At 49.7% G+C, this 19466-nt stretch overlaps 2 protein-coding genes across 14 annotated transcripts; both read left to right on the top strand.

Annotated features, from left to right (window-relative positions):
• Nucleotides 1-2: 2 nt before the first annotated feature.
• On the top strand, nt 3-4161 carry Ppp1r2l1 (protein phosphatase 1, regulatory (inhibitor) subunit 2 like 1). 12 transcript variants are annotated; one of them, XR_005489911.2, is made up of 8 exons: nt 3-705; nt 1096-1200; nt 1316-1387; nt 1620-1708; nt 1811-2062; nt 3084-3242; nt 3800-3940; nt 4025-4156. XR_005489911.2 is itself a non-coding variant. In XM_006246778.5 (8 exons), exons 1-8 carry the CDS (start codon nt 260-262, stop codon nt 4064-4066), a joined length of 1344 nt encoding a protein of 447 aa, XP_006246840.1. In that variant the 5' UTR covers nt 3-259; the 3' UTR covers nt 4067-4156. The 12 variants fall into 12 exon arrangements, 11 of the variants coding, with proteins under 11 accessions (XP_006246840.1, XP_006246839.1, XP_038942518.1 ...); XM_006246778.5 differs by having other exon boundaries at nt 3762-3940; XM_006246777.5 differs by having other exon boundaries at nt 3762-3944.
• Nucleotides 4162-4171: 10 nt separating this feature from the next.
• Acap1 (ArfGAP with coiled-coil, ankyrin repeat and PH domains 1) lies at nt 4172-19412 on the top strand. Of its 2 annotated transcripts, NM_001105796.2 has the most exons (22): nt 5267-5504; nt 6113-6170; nt 9300-9419; nt 9844-9897; nt 9996-10054; nt 10306-10489; nt 10631-10675; nt 10787-10882; nt 10988-11062; nt 11143-11252; nt 13119-13170; nt 13259-13359; nt 14795-14918; nt 15016-15227; nt 15797-15866; nt 15971-16065; nt 16160-16329; nt 17000-17172; nt 18265-18374; nt 18467-18577; nt 18925-18974; nt 19252-19412. In NM_001105796.2, exons 1-22 carry the CDS (start codon nt 5452-5454, stop codon nt 19350-19352), a joined length of 2223 nt encoding a protein of 740 aa, NP_001099266.2. In that variant the 5' UTR covers nt 5267-5451; the 3' UTR covers nt 19353-19412. The 2 variants fall into 2 exon arrangements, 1 of the variants encoding a protein (NP_001099266.2); XR_010055151.1 differs by lacking the exons at nt 17000-17172; nt 18925-18974; nt 19252-19412 and having other exon boundaries at nt 4172-5504.
• Nucleotides 19413-19466: the final 54 nt, after the last annotated feature.

The raw sequence follows: 19466 nt of genomic DNA, 5'->3' as shown, positions 1-19466 counted from the left end.
GAAGGGCGGGAACAAATTACAGAGACAAAGAAAGTCTTTGGGTGTAACAATTAGAGAAGGGTGTGCGGAGGAGCCCCCAGGCTCAGGTCTATATAGTCCGGCTTTCACCTGCACCAGCGCCAGGGAGAGGAGGCGAGGAGGTCCGGTCTGACCCGGAGCCCCCAGCGCCCACCGCCCACCGCGGTGGGGGCAGGGCCAACGGGAGGGGCTATGTGTAGAAGGCGAGGCTGAGTAATTGAAGTGATTACCAAGTTGAGCTATGGAGAAGCCGGAGTCTCTGGCACCTGTTAGTGGTCTCAGTACGGAATCCCCTGGCGGGGTTCCTAGGGCAGTACCTGGAGGTGTCAGAGGTATACAAACAGACACCGGACTACCCTCCGGAGTAGGCTCGTTTCGCGGTCCTGGCTCCCTCCTGCATTCCGGGAACTCTGTCCGCAGTCCTGGTCCAACCCAGCCCTCTGAAGGAGCAGTGACCCTCAATTCGGGACCCGGTCCGTATCTCCGGGAGGTTGCAAGCCTTGGGTCCAGCACATCCCCTGCCACTGGAACTGGTGCAACTAAGGCATCCACCCCTGGGCCGGAGGAGCCTAAAGTGTACAGCTCGGAGAGTAGTACACACTCCGGGTCATCTTTCACGGAACGGCCTCGGAGCATCCTAAAAAACAGCAGCTCCATTTTGATAAAGAAACCCTCCAATTCAGAAAAGTAAGCAACTCAGCTTTTAGCCAGCACCCCTGAGGAGGGAGGGCGGGAGGGAGGGAGGGAGGGAAGGGGGGAGGGAGGGAGGGAGGAGTTCAGGACATCTTGAGCGGAAGCCAAGAAAAAAGCTGAGTCTCAAGGCCCTGGTTAGGGAGAGGAGGTGAGGTCAATTGGACTGGAAATCTGAAATTCCATGACTTGGAGAGGGCAGCAGTTGTCACAGAAATCCTGGCCACACAACACTGATTATCATTGGGTATCTGGCTCCCATCCTAGCCTCTACGAGGGATTATAAGAAGAATTTTTTGAATGCCGGGAAGAATGAAGGAGACCGCTCTGTAAGGAGAGGGTCGCCAGAAGAGCTTCCTCCTTTGCTGTGTCCTTCCCTCACCTTAGGAAGTCTCAGCGCTGGGATGAGATGAATATCTTGGCTACCTACCACCCTGCTGACAAAGACTATGGCTTTATGAAGGCGGATGAGCCCCGAACCCCCTACCACAGGTGCTAAGCCCTTCTTGGCCCTAGCTTTTCAACCTACATTCCTGTATTCTAACATGGGAATATGAGGAAGAGGCAGAGAAGCCTTGGGGTACAAGCTCTGCCTTCTCCTCTGCAGACTGCAGGACAATGATGAGGACCCATCTGCGGAGTCTTCTCTCAAGGTGACTCCCGAATCAGTGGCAGAGAGGTAAGAGCCCTCTCAGATTAGTTGAACTGTGCCCTCTACCCTCATACCTTTGAAAACTGTCTCAGATAGCTCAGTTCTCTGGACCCTAAAATGGTAAGGACTGCAGTCCCCACCTCAGGCAGGCATAATCAAAACTGAGCCAGGGAGTCAGCGGCCTGGTCCCCACCCAACACCTACCCCTACTGTTGTTTTTTTCCCTTCTGTACCCCCAACTAGTTTCCCTCCCCTTCAGGTTTGCCACAATGGACAATTTCCTCCCCAAGGTCCTCCAGTATGGAGACAACAAAAACTCAAAGACTACAGACAACTTTACCAAGACACGTATGTGAGATGTGGGGTGGGCCTTGATGGAGAGGGGACCTTGAGTGGGAGTGACCCTTGTGAAAGCCTGGGGGAAAGCCAAGCTTTCACACTGGCCCACAGACTCCACTGATTTTGACAAGCACCGAAAGATACATTACAGTGAAGGGAAGTACCTGAAGACCCCAAAAAACCTGCCCTCGGCCACTGAGGAGGAGAACACCGGGGCAGGCGCCAGCATCGGCAGCAGCAACCAAGGTGTGGCAGTGGACCTGAAGTCTAGGCCTGTGGAGAAAGGCTGGGCAGGAAGACTGGCCACAGGAGTCAGAAAAGATGGTGTCTCAATGGCTGACAGCTATGTTCTAGACACCAATGGTTAGTGACAGGGGCCTCCTGGGACTGAAGACGACCACAGACTATTCTAGAGTCCAGATCTCCTTGAACTTTGTGGGTTTTTTGTTTGGTTGGTTTTTTTTTTTTTTCTTTTGTTCGGAGCTGGGGACCGAACCCAGGGCCTTGTGTTTGCTAGGCAAGCGCTCTACCACTGAGCTAAATCCCCAACCCCTTTTGTTTTTTTTTTTTTTTAAGATTTATTTATTTTATGTACAGCATTCTGCCTGTATATGTGACTGCAGGCCAGAAGAGGGCACCAGACCTGATTATAGATGGTTGTGAGCCACCATGTGGTTGCTGGGAATTGAACTCATGACCTCTGGAAGAGCAGTCAGTGCTCTTCACCACTGAGCCATCTCTCCAGCCCTTGTGGGTTTTTTTTGTTTGTTTGTTTGGTTTTTTTTTTTTTGGTTGGTTTTTTTTTTGTTTTTGTTTTTCAAATCTGTTCTCTTTGGCTCTCTGTTCCTCACTTCTCTGCTGTATTCTGCTTTCTTTTTTTTTTTTTTTTAAAGATTTATTTCATGTATGTCAGTATACTGTAGCTGTCTTCAGACACACCAGAAGAGGGCATCAGATCTCCATTACAGGTGGTTGTGAGCCACCATGTGGTTACTGGGAATTGAACTCAGGACCTCTGGAAGAGCAGTCAGTGCTCTTAACCGCCTGAGCCATCTCTCCAGCCCTGTATTCTGCTTTCTTCAGAGAGCATTGGCCTATAGTCCTGCTCGTCTGATAGAGAGGCAGTGATTGGAGAGGACTCCAGGAAAGAAAGGGGACAACCAGAGCTGAGTCTCCACTCAGGGGGCCCTCCAGAGCCAGGCTGAGCAGAGAGATTAAGAGAACCATTGGGGAATGGAGATTCACTGAAGGTTTTCTAACATGGGGGAGGGTTGTCAGATGATAACTTGAACTCCTGTCTGGTAGTGACCCACCAGGCATTCCTAGGACTCACAGGCATAGCAGGTGGACACAGACTTAAGACTTGTCTGGGGTGCTTTTTCAGATTCTGCTACCTATAAAAACCAGTTCCCCTCAGCCTCAGACTCTACCGTTGGGGAGCTGGCTACTTTACAACGCAAGGAATACTACAGCAAAGGAAGATATCTGAGGTCCTGCTCCCACCCAGAGCTTGGAGAGGATATAGAAGATGAAGAACAGGACAGTGAGAGACTGGGGAGGACAGTCCGGGGAGGATAGCCTGGGGAGGACAGTCTGAGGGTGGGGAGACCGAACAAACAGCCTACCGGGTTCCCCAGCCCTCATCGCATGTAACCTCATCTCAGGTTCTTCAGGTTTGACCTGGGTGACTGAGAATCCCAAAGGTACTTCAGGTACCATTGGAAACCCCTTTGGGTATGACAAAACCATCTAGGATTCTCTGAGCATAAGAGAATCCCAACTCTAGTCAACCTGGTGATGGCACCATCTTTCTAAGCCTGGCTTGTACCAAACTCCCACCTCCCAGCCTCCCAATCCCTATTAAACCAGTAAGTACATCAGCCACAGGCAGTAAAAGAGGCCTTAAACATCCTGGAGTTGAATGCTTACATTATAGAGAACAGATGCTCAGAGGGATTGAGCATCTCCACCCTAACATCAGCCAACGACTCCATGCCTCCTTGACTGCTCTCTGCCGCCCCACCGCCCCACCCCTCTCTAGTTAGTACTATGTCCTCCACAGTCAGTGGGTCACAAGTGTCATCCAACTGTTGGGCTAAGGGGCGGAGGTGCCGAAGTCCAGGGAGCTCAGAAAAGGAACATGGAAGTAACCAGAACCCTCCGTGCTGGAATGGACGCAGACGTGAGCCTGGGCCAAGGCAAGGGAGTAACTCGCACTGCTCAGGGAGGCAGCTGGCTGAAGTGGGTAGGTTCTGGAGATTTGAGGGTTACATGGATAAAAAGCTTACCCCTGCTGCAAGAAACCCTAACCTCTTCTTTCTCCAGATGAAAATTGCGGCTCCAGTGGACTCAGGAAAAAGAACCTAGACCATGGAAAATGTAGTCACCTGGGGATGGGGTGAGGGTAACCGTCCCTCCTCTTACCACTCTAATGGACAATAAAGAGAACATCAGGAATCTGAGTGCTGGGAATTGGATGTCCAGACTGGGCCTGCTCTGTGAGACTGGGAAAGTGGGGGCAGTGCCCACACACAGTAACCGGGGAAGAAGAGCAAGAGAAGAAACAGAGCAGCCCACGGAACTGAACTCCTAGGAACAAGAACTTAGGGGCTAAAGCAGTAAGGTTGCAAAACCGAGCACAGTTTGAAGTATGAAGTGAGATCCTGGCTCAAAACACAAAACAAAACCTAGGGTTTTAAAAGCTATTAGTTTATTCAGTTTACCTGTGGAGGTTGGAGGTCAGAGGAACTTTCCAGAATAAGTTCTACTATCGCTTCTCAGCCTTTTGGCTAAGATCAAGTGCAGAATAAGTTCTACTGTGGCTTCTGGGGTCAAACTCTGGTTGTCAGGCTTGATGTGTGATAAACACTTTTACACAGTGAGCCACTTTGCTGCTCCCAAAACCTAGGGTCTCAAAAAGGCCTTGCAGCAGGATGTCAATGTCTGATAGAATCAATATACCATACATTTATTTATACCATCTTTGGGGAAGGGGGTTGAGACAGGGTTTCTCTGGATAGCCCTGACTGTTCTGGAACTCTCTCTAGACCAGCTGCCCTCAAATTCAGAGATCTGCCTGCTGAGTGCTGGGATAAAAGGCGTGTGCCACCCCTGGCTTTGTTTCAGGGTTTTGTCTCCCAGATAAGGGAAATAAAGGATCAGAGAACTTGTCCAGGGTCACACTGTTTTTTGTTTGTTTTGTTTTGTTTTGTTTGTTTGTTTGTAGACAGGGTCTCACTGTGTATCCCTGGCTGGTCTGTAACTTGCTATATAGATCACACTGGCCTTGACCTCACAGAGATCTGCCTGCCTCTGCTGTAATTATAGGCATGTGGCACCATCCCCTACTAATCACACAAACTCTTAAGTGACAGAGACAGCATTTGACTCTAGACCATCATTCCCCCTCAAAAAATTTATTCACCAAAGGAAAAGGAAGCAGAGAAAAGACCAGCGTCCCAGAAGGAAGGTGACAGCAGTCTCTGGGGGAGGGACTGTGGTTTCTCTGATCTCAGCACCCCCCTCCGCCCAGGCCCCACCCCTGCCCCTCCCAGAGCTGCCTAGAAGTGGTAGGTTAGAGCTCCTCCTGGGTCACCCCTTTCCCTTTGGGGAAAGAATTACAGACCCAGGCCCTTTCTACCAGAGGACTCTTCTCCATCATCAAATCCCTCCTGGGGGGTGGGGAGTGCATCTTCCTACATCCCCACCTACCAGACCTCCAGGGCCCGGGCCCCCAAAGCAGGTCATCTGAGATGACGGTCAAGCTAGATTTTGAAGAATGTCTCAAGGACTCACCCCGCTTCCGGTAAGTGTGTACAGGTCCATCAGACTGAGGGGGGGAAGGAAGGTCCCACATGCCCCGACGCGCACACACCCAGTATTCTCCAGGCAGGACCAACCTTAGAGCCTAGGCCACAGAGACCAGAGGGAACTGGTGGGAAATGGTGCCTCTGCTATTCAACCGAGGCTCTCAAATCAGGCGTGGTGTCTCATGCCTGTAACCCCAGCACTTGGGAGGCAGAGGCAGGAAGGTTGCTAAGTGCTCCAGACTAATCTGGGCTACAGAGTAAAACCCTTTAAAAACAAAATCCCCATGCTCTCCAAAGTTTACCGTCGGCTGCCTTCTGCACCTTCCGGCCTTTTAGAATTGGCATTCCTTCTTCCTTCTCACTGGAACCCCTCCCCCAGCACCTGCCTGGGGCGGTTAGCAACTTCCTGCCCTGGCCACATCCACCCTCTTACTCTTCCTGCTCCGGTCTGGGTTATTGAAGCTTAGAATATGCACAGTAGCATAAGAGCGGTAACTGACTCGACTCATGGTCTGTCTGTACCACCCAACCCTAACCCTGATGCTAAGCAGAGGGCCCAGCGGACCTAAGCGCTGGGCCCACGACCCTGTCCGTCCTTTCCCAGAGCCTCGATTGAACTGGTGGAAGCTGAAGTGTCAGAATTGGAGACCCGCCTGGAAAAGGTGACCAAGCCATCGAGTACAGATCCAGAACCAGATTAAAATAAAAGATTAGGATAAAATTAAAATAAAAGGTCGGGGAGGTGGTGGGAGACTGGGAATGAGTTAGAATCATTGAAAGTTAACTGTGTCTGGCCATACACACATACAACACACACACACACACACACACACACACAATCACATTTAAAATCTGGATATCTCGATGTATTGGCTCATACCTTTATTCCTAAACACCAGTGAAGCTGAAACAGGAAGATCTCTGAGTTCCAGGCCAGCCAGAGCTAAAAGGAAAAAAAGCTGAGAGTGGTGCCATATACCCAGATCCCAGCACTTGGGAGGCAGAGACAAGCGAATCTCTTATGAGTTCAAAGATAGCCTAGTCCTCTCTACATAGTAACTTTTAGGACAGAAGAGAGACCCTGCTTCAATATATATATTAGTATATTAATTATTAACATAGCATATACATATTTTTTGAGGCAGGGTTACATGTAGTCCAGGCTGGCTTTGAATTTACCATGTAGTTGAGCCTGGTCTTGAGCCTCAGACCTCTATTTCCCTCCTGGAGATGGAATTCATCCTTGTGCGTGTTAGGTAGGCCTGACCCTACCACCAGCTATATCCCCAGGGCAAATACTTCTTAAAACATAAATACTATCTTATTATATATGTATGACTGTTTTACCTGGGTATACGTCTGTGCATCATGTCCACACCCAGTGCCTGCAGAGGCTGGAAGAGGGCATTGGATCCTCTGGAATTGGAGTTATAGTTGTGAGCTACGATGTAGGTGCCGGGAATTGAACCTGGGTCCTTTGCACAAACAGTCAGTGCTCTTAGCCACCAAGCCAATTCTCCAGCCCCTCAAATGTTTCTAACTGAACTTTTAAAATTCAAGTTAATTATACACTTGCAGTAATTGCAAAGGCCCTGTCCCTGCTGGCTTCCCTAAGCAGTGGTATTTAATGGAATTTTTCCTCATTATCACAACCAAAAATTAGCATTGACACAGTCCAATTAACAATAAAGTTTACAGGGACCAGGGGAGATGGCTAGTCAACAAAGTGCACCTCTTACAAGCATGAAACCCAAGTTTGATTCCCCCTATGTAAAAATGACAGGGTGTAAGTATGGTATGCATTTCGAATCCTAGTGTTGGTGTAGAGGTGAGAAGCATGAGACGAGAAGCGTTGGGGCTTTCTGAGCAGCCAGCCTAGCTTAATCAGTGGGCTTCAAAGGCTAATGAGAAACCCTGGCTGGCCTGGAACTTGCTATGTAGACTAGGCTGGGCCAAACTCACAGAGACCTGTCTGCTTTTGTCTCAGGAGTGCTGATCTGACTGACTGACTGTCTGTCTGTCTGTTTGTCTCATCTATCTAATCTAGACGCATGTGTTCGTGCGTGTGTGTGTGTGTGTGTGTGTGTGTGTGTGTGTACCTACTCATGTACATATGTGCACATGTGTGTGAGTGCACACGCTGTATTGCATGTGAGGAGGTCAGCGGCTCCAGAATTACACTTAGGTTGCCTGACTTACCTGCCATGTGTCTTTACCATGTAAACCATCTCACTGGTAGTGCATGCCTTTAATTCCAGCACTCAGGAGGCAGAGGCAGGTGGATCTCTAAGTTCAAAGCCAGCCTGTCTACAGAGAGAGATCCAGGACACCCAGTGCTACATAAAGAAACTCTGTCTTGAAAATAACCAGTGTTTGAAGACTATTATCAAGTTGTACATTGACGGTTCCTGTCTATTGCTGAGTCCAATTCTATATTATATACGTAATTATTGGCTTAGACTTTTGTTCTGTTTGTTTTGCTTTTGCTTTTGGGTTTTTTGTTTTGTTTTGTTTTTTGAGACAGGGTCCTTCTATATAGCCTTGGCTGGCCTAGAACTTGCCAAGTTGACAAGGCTGGCCTCAATCTCACGGAGATCCACTTGTCTCTGCCTTCAGATTACTGGGATTAAAGGCTTGTGCTGCCACATCCAGCTAGTTATTGGTTCAGTTTTTTTTTTCTTTTTTTTTTGGAGCTGGGGACTGAACCCAGGGCCTTGCGCTTGCCAGGCAAGCGCTCTACCACTGAGCTAAATCCCCAACCCCTTGGTTCAGTTTTATGGAATGTCTTTTCTCATATTGGAGAAAGGGGTTTGTAGACATAGAACTGAGCAGTCCATTGATCCACACTGTGAGTAATAGCCATTTCGTCTCCTAGTCTCAGACTACTAGGACTTGATCTCAGTCAGTTTCCTGACCACAGCTGATCCTGCTAGCCACTTTCAACCCAAGCTATATTTCTCAGACACCTCCGTAAGCCTCCAGAAGAATGTGCTGGGAGCACGTGGAGCCTGGGCTCTTGGCCCCCTGCCATCTCTTCACAAAGCCTCTCTGTAGCCTCTCACCAGCCAGGACCACACGGGAGACTCCACCAATATTTGGTCTATTCAAGATATGGATGGAAACTCCTGGCCAAAATCTAGCATGGCACCCATAGGGTGATGTAGCCACAGCCATGTTTGGAGTTCTAGCTCAGCCACCAGGCTTTCTCTTCCCAGATCAGTCAGTTATAGTTTGACCATTACAGGGACACTGAGAAATGGACAACAGAGCACCCCAACATCTTACTTGGCCCCGATCCTGAGGCCTAGATAATGTTTGAAAGGGGATGTTTAGAGAGCACAGAATGAGACGCACTCCCCACCCTAACACACAACAAAGGCCACAGACTTGAAAGCAGGCAGAGACTGGGCACTAATAACAGGACAGTGCAGGAGGATGGGGTTTTAGGGGAAGCCAGTATTTAAACAGGACACAGAAAGGTAGGCAGGATTGGACAGGGAAAGATATTTGGGAAGTGGAGGTGACAGTGATTTTGGGAGCAAATGTGGAGGAACGGCAGGAACTTTGAAACAGGCATAGGAGAAGGAAGCTAGGGAGCAGAGAGAACGACATTGCTGCTGTGGTGACTTCGCCACGGGGTGGGGGTGGGGGCTGCGCTGGGCTGGGTGGGACCATAGATGAGGTTAGTAAAGGATTGTACAGCCTTGGGCAAGGGGCGCAGTGGAGCAGAAGGGACGTCACTGGGGTGATGACCACTGGTGGTATTCTCTCCTGTGCTTCATTTTTCCCAGCTTCTCAAGCTGGGTTCCTGCCTTCTGGAGAGTGGCCACCATTACCTTGCCGCCAGCCGGGCCTTCGTTGTTGGCATTTGTGACCTGGCTCACCTGGGTCCACCAGAGCCCATGATGGCGGTATGTGGGAATTCTGAAACAGAGCTGTGGTTGCTAGGGGCAGGGGTCTGGGATAGAGACACGCTGTGGAAGATGAGGGCTGACCTGGGGTCTGTCGAGCCCGGGGCCAAAGCAAAGCTGGGGGGCTGGAGAGATGGCTCAGCGGTTAAGAGCACCCAACTGCTCTTCCAGAGGTCCTGAGTTCAATTCCCAGCAACCACATGGTGGCTCACAACCATCTGTAAAGAGATCTGATGCCCTCTTCTGGTGTGTCTGAAGACAGCTACAGTGTACTTATATATAATAAATGAATAAATAAATCTTAAAAAAAAAAAAAAAAGCAAAGCTGGGGTGATTATCCAAGATAGGTCCTGGCAGGACCTAGAGTTGGGCAGACGGTTGGTGTCCCATACCTGATTCTTTCTCTGTGTTCTTCCTTGCCCAGGAGTGTCTGGAAAAATTCACTGAGAGTCTGAACCACAAGCTGGACAGCCATGCTGTGAGTGTGGGGCATGAGCGTGGGAGCTGAGGGTGAGGGGATGGATGAAGTAGGTTTGATCAGGACCCTGACTGTCACTTGTCAACTTCTTCCAACAGGAGCTTCTTGATGCTACTCAACACACACTCCAGCAGCAAATCCAGACTCTGGTCAAGGAGTGAGATGGGAGGGAAAGGGGGGGTCTTATTCCTCCAGAAACTAGTCCTCCACCTCTCTTCCCACATGGCCTCCCCAGGGGAGGAGCTATGAGGGTGGGTGGGTGGGAAGTGACTTGACCTTTGTCTTCCCATCCCAGGATTCTCAGGATTTCCCTCTCTACACAGACTGACAGGGGCCTTATCCTGAGATCTCTCTTTCCTAGGGCAGGAGAGTAAATCTGCGGTTTTGTTTTGTCTCCCCTAACTCTAGAGGTCTCCGGGGCTTCCGAGAGGCTCGCAGGGATTTCTGGCGAGGGGCAGAGAGCCTGGAGGCTGCTCTTTCCCACAATGCAGAGGTCCCCAGGCGCCGTGTCCAAGAAGCAGAGGATGCTGGAACTGCTTTGAGGACCGCTAGAGCTGTGTACCGGAGCCGAGCATTAGATTATGCCCTGCAGGTAGGTGCCTACCCCAGCCCAGCCTCCAGGATACCTGGATACCTGGAGGTTTCCAGGAGAAGGGGAGTCCCTGGGATGCAAAAGGAGGGGAGGGGAGATGTTGTGATTTCTAGACTGACCTGAGGTCTTTGGGACCTTCAGGTCAATGTGATCGAGGATAAGAGGAAATTCGACATCATGGAGTTCGTGAGTCTCAGGAGCAGCAAAGATGGGGAGGAACCGGCTGACAGCGGGAGGGAAGAGGGAGACAGAGGGGTATCCTTCCTCAGTTCCCCCCCTGCCCACCTTGTCCATTAGATACTGCGTTTGGTTGAGGCACAGGCCACCTATTTCCAGCAGGGCCATGAAGAGCTAAACCAGCTGGCTCAGTATCGGAAGGAATTGGGTGCCCAGGTAAAGACTCTAGAAAGTCGGTGCAGAGGTTAAGGTACGCTAAGATGACTTTTCTGGACTGGTTGGGACAAACTCAGACATCTGAGATGGCTCTTCTATGCCCAGTTGCACAACCTGGTCTTGAACTCAGCTCGTGAGAGGAGAGACATGGAACAGAGGCACGTGCTACTGAAGCAGAAGGTGAGGCGGCAGGAGGAAAACCGGCCTGTGGCTTTGCTCTCTGCCTGTTCTAGTTGTCTTTGATTCTCTCGTGCTTCCAGGAGCTGGGTGGTGAGGAGCCAGAGCCCAGCCTAAAGGAGGGATCTAGTGGCTTGGTAATGGAAGGACATCTTTTCAAACGCGCCAGCAATGCATTTAAGACCTGGAGCAGGTAAGAAGACAACTACCTCAGCTAAACCCAACCAGTTGAGTATTCTTGGATCGGTAATGACTGTGTATTGTGTATGGAGCACATCAAGATACAACCCTTAGTCAGCAAAGACAAACAGAACAAATAAATAATTGCACACCATGTTAGAAGGTAATAATAAGGGATTGGGGATTTAGCTCAGTGGTAGAGCGCTTGCCTAGGAAGCGCAAGGCCCTGGGTTCGGTCCCCAGCTCCGAAACAAAGAAAAAAGAAAAAGAGAGAAAAAAAGGGGGGAGGGTGAAAGAGAAAGGGATAATAATGTTATAGAAGGAAATCATACAGCAAGGGACATGATCACCTGGGAAGAGGGTGAAATTTAGTTTCAGGGTTTTTTTTTTGTTTGTTTTTGTTTTTTTTTTTTTTGGTGGGGTGAGGATTGAACTTGGGGCTCAACCATGCTAGATGCAGGGTCTACACCTGAACTACATACACAATGTAGAGTTCCCAATTCTAAGTAAAATGTCAGGGGCTGGGCTTGGCGGATCACACCTCTAGGACTTGGGAGGAGCAGGTAGAAAGATTGAAATTCTGTCTACCAACAAATAAGGAACAGAGAACTGTTACTTTATTTTTTTTGACACCCACTCTTTTTTTGGGGGGTGGTGGACAAATCTCTTGTATCCAGGCTGCTGATCTCAAAACTCACTATGTAGCCAAGGATGACCTGGAACTCCTGATCTTTCCCGCCTCTGTCTCCTGAGAGCTGGGACTACAGGTGTTCACCATCACGCTAAGAAAGTAACTTCTGAGTCAAAATATCGGAATGAAGGATGCTGTAGGCAGAAGGACAAGTTAATAGGAAGGAAGGGCCTGAGTTCCCTGAGTTTTGTGAACTGTGGGCCTGGAGAGAGGGAGGAAGGGAGGAGGAGGAGCTAAAGTGGTTACAGAATCATTCTAGGATTTTTTTTTTTTTTTTTTTTTTTGGAGCTGGGGACCGAACCCAGGGCCTTGCGCTTGCTAGGCAAGCGCTCTACCACTGAGCCAAATCCCCAACCCCCATTCTAGGATTTTGTAGACATTGGTAGGACTACTCTGAGGAAGATGGGGAAACCCTACAGGGCGAGGAACAGAATGCTGACGAGTCTTGCCCAGCCCATAAGGGACCTTGGTACAAATTAGAAAATGGAGCCCCTTCTCCAACATAGTTTCATTTGCCAAACACTGTAGCAATAAACCTGGTGTAAAGCCAGCAGTCAGGAGCCTAAAGTGAGGAGTTACAGATTTGTGGTCAGCCTGGACTACAGAGCTAATTTTAGGCCAGCCTGGACTGCAGAGCTAATTTTAGGCCAGTCTGGGTTAAATGGCCAGATCCTATCTCAAACAAATACTTGTGGAAGTAGAAGGGATTCTCATACCCTCAGGAGACACCCAGACGTAGTGTCTATCACTGTGTTACACACTTTACAACCTTTACAAGTCTCCCACTGCTACCTTCTTCAACACTGGCCAGGCAATAATAACTTGCAACAATATTAATAATAATTTGCAACAATAAACTTATTTTAGTTAAAAGGAAAGAAAGAAAACTGGGTGTGGTGGCATATCCTTTTGAGCCAAGCATTTAAGGAGGAGGTAGGAAGATCAGGAGTTGAAGGCTAGCTAGCCTTACTGCCATCTGCTGGAAGGTTTGTCCAATCTGGCTTGCCCATGGTGTGCAGAATGCCCCTTGACTGTCCCATTCTGCATAGTTTCCCACCGCTGCCTGGGATGTCCCATTGGACTGTCAGCCCACACATCTCCCCTCAGCAAGCTACTTAGGGGCAAAGAGTACAGTTTCTCTTCTGTCCCCATGCTGGACATGCATTTAACCACTTCTGTCTCCTCCAGACGCTGGTTTACCATTCAGAACAACCAACTGGTTTACCAGAAGAAATATAAGGTGGGTAGGCCCCGGGTGCCTGGGCTGTAGATAAACTCAGCCCTTGTTCACTATGACTGGCTCGAAGCCCATTATCACCTTCTGCCAGGACCCTGTAACCGTGGTGGTGGATGACCTTCGTCTCTGTACAGTGAAGCTCTGTCCAGACTCAGAAAGGCGTTTCTGTTTTGAAGTAGTGTCCACCAGCAAGTAAGTACAGTCCCTGGGGTGGTATTCTAACATGTCTGAACATTTACAGACCCAAAAGGCAGGGCCACCGAAGTGAGTCTCCCTGTGCAGGTCCAGGGCTTAACCTTTTGGTGGCTGGGTTGAAGCAGGGAGCCTAGACCCAGAGGACAGGGCGGTAGGAGATATTTTGGAGGGTGCTCCCAATCACTACAGGAGAAAAAGGTGCTTATGACTGGGATTACATTCCAATAAATTCATTGTCAGTTGAAAAGCTCCTCGAAAACCCACTTTACACATAGCTTAGCCTAGACGTAGCTTACCTGTTAGAAACCGTTAGCCTACAACAACAAGGTTCTCTTTACAATAAAGCGTTATTGAATACTCTACTGAAAACCTACAATGGTTGTATAAACATACCTTTGTGCATTAATATTGAAAAATATTGTCAAACTACCATAAGTTAGGGACCACCTGGATTTCAATATAGCAGGTAACCAGGTATGGAACATGCCTACAATGCCAGCCCTTGGGAGGAGAATCAAGTTTGAAGAACATAGCCTGTTCCTGTCTGAAGAATAAAGAGCCCAGGGAGATGGCTTAGGACTTGTGCCAAGCTTGATAAGCTGAGTTCAACTCCCAGGACTCCCATGGTGGAAGAAGATAATCAACTCCACAGCATACTGTGCATATGTTTGCACAGATACACACACACACACACACACACACACACACACACACACACACACACACACACTCTTGAATATAATGTCGTCTCTCCCCACCCCAAGAAGGGGTTTTTCTGTGTAGCCCTGGCTATCCTGGAACTCTGTAGACCAGGCTGGCCTCAAACTCAGAGATCCACCTGCCTTTGCTTCCCATGATCAGATCAAAGGCGTGCACCACCACCACCAGGTTAATACAGTCTTTTTGAAAAGTTCAAGGCCTGGGCTGGAGAGATGGCTCAGCGGTTAAGAGCACTGACTGCTCTTCCAGAGGTCCTGAGTTCAATTCCCAGCAACCACATGGTGGCTCACATCCATCTATAATCAGGTCTGGTGCCCTCTTCTGGCCTGCAGGTGCATACATGCAGGCAGAAAGCTGTATGATGTATACATAATAAATAAATAAATGTTTAAAAAAAAAAAAAAAAAAAAGAAAAGTTCAAGGCCTAACTTGTCTACTAGCAAGTTTGAAGTAAGTCTGGACAGTTTGTCAGACCCTATCTCTAACTAAAATAAAAGATGGCTTGGATGTAACTCAGAGGCAGCATGCTTACCTAAGCATGCGCAAAGCTTTGGGTCCAGTCTCATTAGAAATAGATAAATAAGTAAATAAGTAAACATCCTTCAGAATCTATATATCCAGCTGAGCATCCGCAGACTGTCAGACTGCCCGCCCACCTTGTGGCTGTCTGGCCTTAGACTCCCAGTCCTGTCACTCTCACCACCTCCTGCAGGTCCTGTCTCCTCCAGGCTGACTCTGAGCGTCTCCTGCAGTTGTGGGTCAGTGCTGTTCAAAGTAGCATTGCCTCAGCCTTCAGTCAGGCTCACCTGGAGAACAGCCCTCGGGGGCCAGGCCAGGTATCTTAATATGGGCACGCAGGCTGCTGCCCTGGGAGGTGGAGCATCCCTGACCCTTAGGCCCTATGCTCACCCTTTCTTCTTCTGTCTCCCTCAGGTCTCAGGATACCATTCCCCAGGCTCTGCTGCTACTCTGAGTTGTGGTGGACCAGCCAGAGGAAGGGAACCTGGGGGAGTTGGGCAGGTGGCAGCCCAGGTACAAAGTGTGGATGGAAATGCTCAGTGCTGCGACTGTAAGGAGCCAGCCCCAGAGTGGGCCAGCATCAACCTTGGTATCACTCTCTGCATTCAGTGCTCCGGCATCCACAGGTCATTCCCTAAGACCCCAAGCATAGGCCCTGCCTCCAACTGCTGTATGGCTCCTCTCCTGCACCCTACCCTGGCCTCTCTCAGGTTCTCCTTCTCTGTCACTAGTCTCCAGGTTTGCAGCACAAAGTGCACATGTGAGTTGGGTGTGGACAGACTTGGGGGCCTCCTAGATGAATTTATTGTCTGGATGAGAAGAAGCGTGGGTTATGGTTGCTGAGGGTGGGACAGCCAACCAGAGCCCAAAGAGGGAAGGGGTTATGAGGTTCCAAGCAAGTCCTTAGGGCCTCACCACCAGTCTGAAGTATACAGAGGGAAAAGAGGTGACATAAAAAGAATGTTCCAGACCAAAGTGCCATGAACAGAGTAAGGAGGCTAGAGAGTATGAGGTCTTAACAGTAGCAGCGGTGAGCAGGGCAGAGCCAGGTGGAGGCTGTGTGGTCGCTGCTGCGCTGCTTCTGGCCCGGCTTCTCTGTGCCTCCAGACAGGCCTGGCCTCCAAGTCTTTCCAGTGGCTACAGCTTTCCTAGGCTACTGTCCACACAGGGCATGACTTTCCCTCTGGCCCTTCAGGAGCCTTGGCGTTCATTTCTCCAAAGTCCGCTCTCTGACCCTTGATTCCTGGGAACCAGAACTAGTGAAGGTAACTAGGGATACTTGGGATATTGTGAAGACAGAGGACTGAGGAGTCTTGAGGGCTCCAAACTCACCCCGTTACCCTACCTCTTTCTTCTGGGTCTCCTAAAGCTTATGTGTGAGCTGGGGAATGTTGTCATCAACCAGATCTATGAGGCCCGGGTGGAGGCCATGGCCGTGAAGAAGCCAGGGCCCAGCTGCTCCCGGTGAGGTTGGGATGGAGGTGCACAGGGTTTCCCTACAGTGGAGAGGAATGGCCAAGAGGCTGAGGGACCAAAGGCTGTCTCCTCTAACTTCCAGACAGGAAAAGGAAGCCTGGATTCATGCCAAGTATGTGGAGAAAAAGTTCCTGACCAAGCTTCCTGAAATTCGAGGGAGAAGAGGTGGCAGGGGACCCCCAAGAGGACATCCTCCTGTGCCCCCAAAGCCTTCCATCAGGCCACAGTCGGGGATTGTCAGATCCAAGTCAGGTAGGGAGTCTGGCTCATTGCTGTACGCTCAGTACTGGCCGGGCAGTACAGGAAGGCAGAATATGAGGTCCAGGATGTCCCTTGGAGGAGGTTGGGAGGAACAGACTACTGTCAGGAGGGTGTGACATTGACATGAGGAAAAGTGGGAAGAGCCACAAAAAGGGGCATGTCCAGAGAGAGGTTGAGCTTGTCATCTCCAAGGAGGTTTCTGTTTGTTGTTTTGTTTTGTTTTAGTATAGAATAGAGTTTATTCAGGGCATGGGGAGGAGAGCTGAGAGGGTAGTAGAGACAGAGAAAGGCAGAGAGAGAGAGAGAGAGAGAGAGAGAGAGAGAGAGAGAGAGAGAGAGAGAGAGCGAGCATTTCCAAAGGTTTGGAAAGAAGGGTTATGAGCCTAGGCAGGGCGGAGGAAGGTAAGCACTGAGTCTGTCAGGGAGTCAGCTCACCTCTGGCATCCAGCCAGGCTGGGGAGATGAGCAATACTATCTCTTCCACACCCAGGGCCCTGCACACACACACACCGACACGTACGCACGTCCACACGCTCCCATTTCTCACCACAGCCCTGAGTCACAAGGGCCTCCCCACCCACTGCAGCATCTGGAGACTTTGCTGAAGATTTCCTTTCCAGAACTGGCACTGATTCTCAACAGAACTAAATCCCCTTAACAGAGTCCCCATCTGAAGACATAGGAAGCCTGCACCCTGGGGCCCTGCTGTTCCAAGCTGCTGGATATCCGCCATCTCTTCCTACCATGGCTGATGCCCTGGCCCACGGAGCTGATGTCAACTGGGTCAATGCAGGCCAGGGGAACGCCACACCTCTGATCCGGGCCACAGCTGCTGTGAGGACCATGCTGACCTCCCCTACTCTATCCTAAGCTCCTCTTGTCTCTCCCTGGGGCTCCATCCCATAGGGAAAGATACATGATAAGAGTAGGTGTTGGAAGTGTGATTTGGAGGTGGTAAATTAGATTTTAGATCTATCACTTAACGCAATTTTAAACAAGTTGTCAATATCTCTGTGACTTAAGTCTCCTCAATGTAAAATAAGAATAGCAGGAGACCAGAGAGATGGCTCGGAGGTCAGGAGCTCATGTTGTGTTTGCTCAGGACCAGTTCCCAGCACCTCCAAGGCAGCTCATGACTGTGACTCCAGGGCCAGGATATTCAACACCGTCTACCCGCCCCTCATTCACTACATGTGGTACACAGGCACACATGTAGGCAAAACACCTAAACACATAAAAATAAAACAATCTTTAAAAGAAAAGAGAAGGGGTTGGGGATTTAGCTCAGTGGTAGAGCGCTTGCCTAGCGAGCGCAAGGCCCTGGGTTTGGTCCCCAGCTCCGAAAAAAAAAAAGAAAAGAAAAGAAAAGAAAAAAAAAAGAAAAGAGAAATAATATGCCTCGTCAGGGTGCAGGATTCACTTTGGGGAGAGACAAGAGTTTCTCTGTGTATCCCTGGCTGTCCTGGAACTCGCTCTGTAGACCAAGCTGGCCTTGAACTAAGAGACTTACTTGCCTGCCTCTGCCTCCTGAGGGGGGTACTTAAGATTAAGACATGCACTACCACTGCCTGGCTTTTTTTTTTTTAAACAAATGCTATCTTATTTTTTATGTGAACTGGTGATTTGCCTGCATGTGTATATATGGGAGGGGGTCCCCTGGAACTGGAGTTACTATGTGGGTGCCTGGGATTGAATCTGGCATCTGGCTCCTTTGGAAGAGTAGCTGATGCTTTTAACCACTGAGACATCTCTCCAGCCACGGGATTGATTTAATCTATGAGCGTATAAAGATCGAGGGCCAAGCCCGACACCGAGTTGTACCCTGAATACCACACTCCACACTCTGGTTATCTTGATTACACTACCCTAAAACATCCAAAAATCCACCTTTAAAAATGCCATCTCTTCTTGATCTCATCCATGCAGAATTCTCTTCTAGCCTGTGAGTTTCTCCTCCAAAATGGGGCAAATGTGAACCAAGCAGACAGTGCTGGCCGGGGCCCACTCCACCATGCCACCATTCTTGGCCACACAGGGTAGGGAGCCGAGGAAATGCCACCATGGGGAGGAAGCTTTCTGGGAATGAAGTTGGGGGACGACTGCAGCTGAATTTAGCTGTCCTCTCTAGGCTTGCTTGCTTGTTCCTGAAACGGGGTGCGGATCTGGGGGCTCGAGACACAGAAGGCAGGGACCCTCTGACTATCGCAATGGAAACCACCAATGCTGACATCGTAACTCTGTGAGAATCAGCAGGCTAATGCTTAGACGACCGTCTATTCATCTTTGGGGTGGGGCTAATGCCAAAACCAGACTTGGAGGGTGAGGTCTGGGGAGGGGTGTGTGTGGTGGGGTGTGGAGCAGGTGCACGACCAGTAAGGTGAGATACTGAGAGTTCGCCTCGAGAGCCATTATTAGGTCACCGACATTGCATAAAAGTTTGTGTTTGAGCTTTATTTAAAGCACTAGTTATGGACAAGCATTTTTAAAGAGTGATGCAACTCAAGAATTGGGAGTTGTTGAGAGGATGGGGAGTTGGAGAAGAAGAGTATGAGGTCTTATTTTTACTCCTTAATCCCCACCCTTCAGGCTACGATTGGCAAAGATGAGGGAGGCTGAAGCGGCCCAGGGCCAGACAGGTAAAGTAACTTCGTATTTTCCCCGACCCCATGTCCATACCGGAATGCTGGTCCTTGCATACCTATCTCCTTAGTACCCAACTGCATTAATATCATTGTTTGTTCAACAAACATGTTTTGGGCACAGAGAACGTGCCTGACCTTTGGAACAAAGGAAAAGGCGCCGGTTCTGTGCTTAGGATGCACCCACACGTAAAGTGCTTACCCTGCCAGAACCACCTGTGTAGCCCAGCCTCCCAGCCTCCCAGCCCCCCAGCCCTTCCTCTCTCTTCCTCAGGAGACGAGACGTATCTCGACATATTCCGAGACTTCTCCCTCATGGCGTCGGACGACCCAGAGAAACTGAGCCGTCGAAGTCACGACCTCCATACGCTTTGATCCCGTCCCTCCCCACCCTGCTGTGGCACATTCTCCATTAAAGTCTCTCGGCTTTGCTTTTTCTGTCTCATTTCACTTACTGTGCGCCACCTGGGGGCCCGGCAGGGTGTTTGG

The sequence above is a fragment of the Rattus norvegicus genome, chromosome 10 (genome assembly GCF_036323735.1).
Source record: "Rattus norvegicus strain BN/NHsdMcwi chromosome 10, GRCr8, whole genome shotgun sequence".
NCBI classification, from domain to species: domain Eukaryota; kingdom Metazoa; phylum Chordata; class Mammalia; order Rodentia; family Muridae; genus Rattus; species Rattus norvegicus.
Note: the sequence above shows the minus strand (reverse complement) of the source record. Positions and strands in the feature narration are given on the sequence as shown.